The sequence below is a fragment of the Oryx dammah genome, unplaced genomic scaffold (genome assembly GCF_014754425.2).
Source record: "Oryx dammah isolate SB20612 unplaced genomic scaffold, SCBI_Odam_1.1 HiC_scaffold_15, whole genome shotgun sequence".
Lineage (NCBI taxonomy): Eukaryota > Metazoa > Chordata > Mammalia > Artiodactyla > Bovidae > Oryx > Oryx dammah.
In genome coordinates this window covers 40638908-40644501 of record NW_024070199.1, presented here as the reverse complement: position 1 = coordinate 40644501, position 5594 = coordinate 40638908, and the positions used below count along the sequence as shown (strand labels likewise).

Sequence of the window (5594 nt, the reverse complement as noted above, 5' to 3'; positions counted from 1 at the left end):
TGCCACCCGAGATTTGGGGCTTAAGCCACGGAAGAACCACACCACCAGCAGTTACTCTGACAGCTACCTTGTGAGAGGACCACATTCCAAGGACCAGCCCACACAGGAAAAATGTTGCAAAGGAATACACACCAATAGGGCACTTCACAAACATTTATTGAGCACCTACTCTGCACCAGGCTCTATGCAGGACACTAGGAAAATGAAGTCAATGCCATCCAGCCCTCGCCCAGAAGGAGCTCACAGTCTAGCGGGCCAAACCTTCAATCATAATTAACAGCTGCGAAGATGCATTTAGCTTCACAATTGTACAACAAGCTTTTCTGTAAGTTCTCCCAATTGTCAACCCCCAACAACACAGCCACGTTGTTTTAAAAGCACACTGGCATAAATGTAAACAGTCACAGGACTGAAAAGACAGACAGCAACCACAGTCTGCAATAATTCACAGTCTGTGGTTCAGAGCATTTCAGCATTATTTATTCCTTCCTATTAGGTAGGATACAAGTTCTGCCGATTTGCAGAAATAGTGGGAGAGACACAGGGGAATTCCGTGGCCCTCGTGCACTGCACTGGTGGAGTTGCCTGAGACACCAGGGGTCCCGAATCCTTGCAGTTTTCCTCCACCGCACCACACATCTGGTCTCCCCTGGAAAAGGGCCCTGACATCCTCGGACTCTTTCTCCCGAGCTCATCAGATAGGGAGAAAGGGCCACAGCCCATGAGCCAACCAGACCTGGTTGGGCCCATGGGTGACATCAGCTCAGACAGGCACACAGCACAGCCTGCTTGGCCCAGACTCTTCCTGATTTTGGGACTGGCCTTCCGGTCAGTCTCAGAACCTGCTGGGCTCAGTGCTGTACAGAACAACTGCCCTGCGAGTCCATCCTCCCCAGGATGCACAAGACCCATCAGAAGCAGTGGAGCAGGCCAGGGGCAGAGGGTGGACGGCCCTATTTCTCCCACCCACCCCTGGACTTTACATGGGACAGTTAAGTTAGGGATCTGAACGCTCTCTCTGTGCCTCTCGAGAGCCCCCATCACCACAGAGGAAAAACACAACCCAACGCAGGTTTGGCTGGTGATGGCTAGTTTAGAAGGGAAGGGGTAAGGAATATGGGGAAGAGATCCAAAGTGGGTTATCTCCTGGTTCAGGGAACTGGAAAACCAGGCAAAGGCTCACTGTAATTAGGCGAAGGAGATGGGGGCTGACCGTGAGGCGGAAAGGTTAGAGGCGGCCTGCCTGCCTTCCTTCCTGTCCTGGGGCGGGGTGCGGGTCGGGGGCAGGCATTGGTGCCCCTGCACGCTGGCCACAGCCAGAGCACACCGCAAAGATGACCTTAGGTCTCAGCTCCTCCCCGGGCACCCCAGTGCGGCCTGTCTCAGACGGAGGTTCACCAAGTGAGTCAGAAGGTATGTGTAAAAGGTGCTCCTGACCACATCTGGAGGGCAGGGGTGAGGGGAGGGGCTGAGGCGCCCCTCTGACAAGGGCTGCCCCCACCCCTCACCAGCCTCTGGGGCGCAGCTTTCCGGCCCATGCCCAGGACCCCCTCTCAGCTCTCCTGCTTCTCAGGGTCGCTCTAGGGGGCCGGACAGCTTGCTAGCAAACCCCTCCCCGCAATGATGGCCCAGACGGAACTCTCTTAATAAAAAAAAATAATTTATTGTCAACAAAGGAGATATATACAACAGGAAAAAAGGTGAACAGGACAGTGAGTGACCAGTTGGCCACCAGTGGGGATGGAGCGGAAAGAGGTAATGGAGGCCTCCTGCTCTGGGGGCCTGCGGGGGGAGGAGAGGCGTCCCCCGAGGTAGTGGGGCTCAGTTCACGACCACCTCCTGTGTAAGGCACTGTGCCGAGGGAGAATGGGGGGGCCGAGAGGGCGGGAGGAGGTCGGGGGGACAGTAGAGGTCGGGGTCAGCAAAAGGATCGGGTGGGTGTTCTCCACAGGCCCAATGCCCTACCGCTCGACAGCCATCGGCGGGCCCTGGCCCGGCCTCATGCCTCGCCCCGAGTCACGGCAGATGCTACCCACCCTCCTCTCCTCCATCCTGCTCTGGCACCTGGTTCTACTCTCTTAGGCGGCCGAGCTGGGGGGCTCTGCGTGATAAGCCCAAGGGGGACACTGTCTCCTCCCTCCCTCCCTCTCACCCCAGAAAAGCAAGAACCTACAGGCCACTCCCCGCCTCTGGCTGCGCCCCCACAGCACTGCTGGATTCCGACAGCGCCGCAGGCCAGTCTGGGGCGTCACCTGCTCCCACACCCTTGGCGCCCTGGGGGTGCTTGGACCAGTCTTGCAGGAGGCTGACTGCTGGGGGCTCCTCCAGTCGCACGCGGATGACCTGGAGATCCAGTGTCCCACGAAGCCCTGGAGGGGGAGCTGGGCAGGGGTGAGGGCAGAGAGCAGTCAGGGCCCTCCAGGCCATCGCCTCAGGGATGTTCCTGGAAGGTCTCGGTAAACCACATCCCTTTTCCAGGCCTTCCATTCCCCAGCCCTGGACCTGCAGCCAGAGGGGAAGCCCAGGGACAGTGGGAGGCCTCGCTCCTGGTCTACCCGAGGACCAGCGCTGACCACGGGGCATCACGCCTCCTGGGGCATCGGCCACCGGCCCTCTGCAGCCTTCCTCCTGTGTGTATTTCGCACACGGATGCTTGGTGCTGTGCTCTGCTCCCCTCACCTCTTTATCTTCAGCTGACTCTGTTTCACCTAAAACTTACTGGGCATCCTAGCCTGATGGGTTCTGCTCTGCGTGAGCAGAGGTGGTGGGGTGGAGAACACTGCAAAGGAGAAAGAGACAGGCCTCTGCCCACAAAGAGCTCCCAGGTGAATATGCAGAGTGGAGGAGGGAGCACTGCACCGAGAGGCCTGGGCTGAACATCCAGCTCTGCTTTGCAAACCCGACCAGGCTCTTTATCTCCCAAGTCGGTACCGACCACGCAGGGGTCACGGGTCCACTAATGTGGAGAAGCTACTCACAATGGGTAAAATCGGATCTCAAGATGGGAAAGCGGACTGCTGACAGCCCTGCCAGGCACCAACCCTGCCCTGTGCATTGCATAAGCAGGTCCAAAAGTTCTATCAAAAAGCAAAACCAGAAAACAGAAACTGGTGACTGCAACTGTTGAGGTGTCTGCGTTAAACTTGTGGTTTTTGCCTTTACTGTTTTGAAAGTCTTAGTGATTTGGCAGGGAAAATGTGGCAGGGAAAACAAGTACAATTTTGCTATACCATTTGCTGGGATGTAACATGACTCAATGGCTGCCACTGGGTTGTGCAACTGAACAAACTGCTTTGTATTCACATGAGCTGGTTTGCCTTCCTGACACACTCTAGGCTCCTTGAGGACAGATGGGGCTCACTCATTGTGCTCCTTAATTCAACAATACTTACTGGGCAACCACACTGTGCCCAACGCTAGTCTAGCTGCTGGAGGTTCCCCAGGACATGGGGCAGATAAAGTGGCCTTTCTGGAATTTATGTTCCAGCAGTGAGAGCCAATAAACAAGATAAAACAAATTAAAAACACAATGTGATACATACGGATGGAAGCAAAGTAAAAAAGCACAGCAGAGTAGGGGACAGGATATCAGGGAGGATCTCACAGAGGTGACCCGGAGCTGACCCGTGAGCAAAGGTGTACGGGAAATGAGGAGTCTGCAGTGTCTAGCTGGGGAACAGCACTCCTGGTGGGAAGAGGACATGCGGATGCCCTGGTGAGCGGGAAAGGTGAGGACCACCAGTCCCACGAGGACTCCCACTTTTCTCTGGAATGTGACAGTGACAGCGCTGGAGGGCTCTGAGCAGAGCAGTGATAGGGTCCCACTTGTGTTCTCAACGGGTGATGATCAGAAGCCAGGAGACAGGCTGTTAAGGAACCCTGGATGAAGGTAGCAGCAGTAGAGATAGTGAGTGAGTGAGCATGTGCGTGTCAAACCTGAGCATCTTAAGAGGTGGGGCTAACAGGATTTGCTGACAGACTGAAGTGGGGTCTGAGAGAGATACATGACGACTCTGAGGCTTCGGTCCAAGCAAACTGAAGAACGGTCCAAGCAAACTGAAGAACGTGGCAGCCAGCTTCCCAGGGAAGTGAAGCCCGGGGAGGGGGGAGTAGAGGCTGGGGTTAGGGGAGGAGACTGCGGGTTCCATTCAGAAACGCTGTCAGAAACACTGAGTTTGGGGGATCTTTTATACAACCAACCAGGCACATCAACTGTGCGCGAGAGAGGCTGGAACCGAAGGGACAGGCCCGGGGCGGAGGGAAGGTGGGACCATGACAAGCTTCGAGCCTGGGATCACCCAGGGTGTGAGTACAGATCCTGACTCATGGTTGGGTCATTCATTCATTTGCCAAATACACAGACAGCACCTATTCTGGGCTGGGCACTGGGGATATTACCGTGAATGAAACAGGCAAACTTCCATACCCAAAGAAGCATAATACTCTAGAAATAGGAAGTAGAACCACCAAAGGATCCAACTCTTGAGAACTGGAAGTGAACAGGTAAGAGAGGCGGGGCAACCCCCTCATGGTGTGGTCCGAGAGGCCAAGGGCAGAATGAGCCTCCAGGAAGCAGGGCGGGACAGGCTCCTGGTTTCTGCTGATCAGGAAAGACAGGGACTGAGAACTGACCCCCAGGTCTAACTTCATGGACGTCAGTGGCAATCTTGCAAAAAGGCAGGTAGGTGGTAAGCAGGAAGCTGAATCTAGTGGTTTCCAAAGGCAGACTGGAGATGGTAGAGAAAAGCTCTCCAGCTCTGCTGAAAAGCTAGGGACAAATGTGACAGAGGCTATGATGGATGAGGGCTACCAAGGGAGAAATAACATCTCTGTGTAAGCTGATGGGGAAGACCTGAAGCAAAGAACAGCTTGTGGTCCAACAAAGACTTGATCCCTGGCACTCGCAGCAGGCTGGGCGCTGCACGGGCGAAACACACATGGGCTGCCCGAGGCTGAGTTTCCTCTTCCGTAAAACGGGGGCTCAGCACCCCAAGCCCAGAACCGCCCCCACTTGCCTCCCAGCCCAGCCCAAATCCCTCTGCTCCCCCAGCTTCAGCCCCCTTCTCTTCCTCCATACTTGTGCATTGTGTGCAAATGTGAGCACCTCCTCTGGCGGGTGGCTGTGACCCATCTCTCGTTTCTCACTAAGGCTCATCTCTGAGCAGAGACTGGAAATGTCACCACCAGAGTGACAAGTGAAGGCAGTTGCCATCCACTCATCTGTCAGTAAATCTTTTCCAAGGGCTTTTTTTGTGCATGCCGTGTTTCCGGTGTGGAGGATACAGCAGTGAACAAAGCCTGCCACTCATGAAGCTCACACACACACACACTTTCTTCTCCTTGGTCCAGTCTCTCTCTCACACACACACATGCGCACACACACACACATATCCATCTTCTCTTTGGTCCAGTCTCTCTCTTACTCACACACACTTTTTTCTCCTTGGTCCAGTCTCTCACACACACACACCCATCTTCTCTTTGGTCCAGTCACACACACATTTTTCTTCTTGGTTCAGTCTCTCTCTCATATACACACACAGTCTGTCTTCTCTTTGGTCCAGTCTCTCTCTCACTTACACACTTTTTTCTCC

At 54.8% G+C, this 5594-nt stretch overlaps 1 protein-coding gene across 1 annotated transcript in view; it reads right to left on the bottom strand.

Annotated features, from left to right (window-relative positions):
- Positions 1–1639: 1639 nt before the first annotated feature.
- SPINDOC (spindlin interactor and repressor of chromatin binding) overlaps positions 1640–5594 on the bottom strand; it is an 11808-nt gene continuing 7853 nt past the window's right edge. Inside the window, exon 6 of the mRNA XM_040256107.1 lies at positions 1640–2381. Within this exon, the coding sequence (XP_040112041.1) occupies positions 2170–2381 (212 nt within the window). The 3' untranslated portion in view covers positions 1640–2169. The remainder of the gene's footprint in view (positions 2382–5594) is intronic.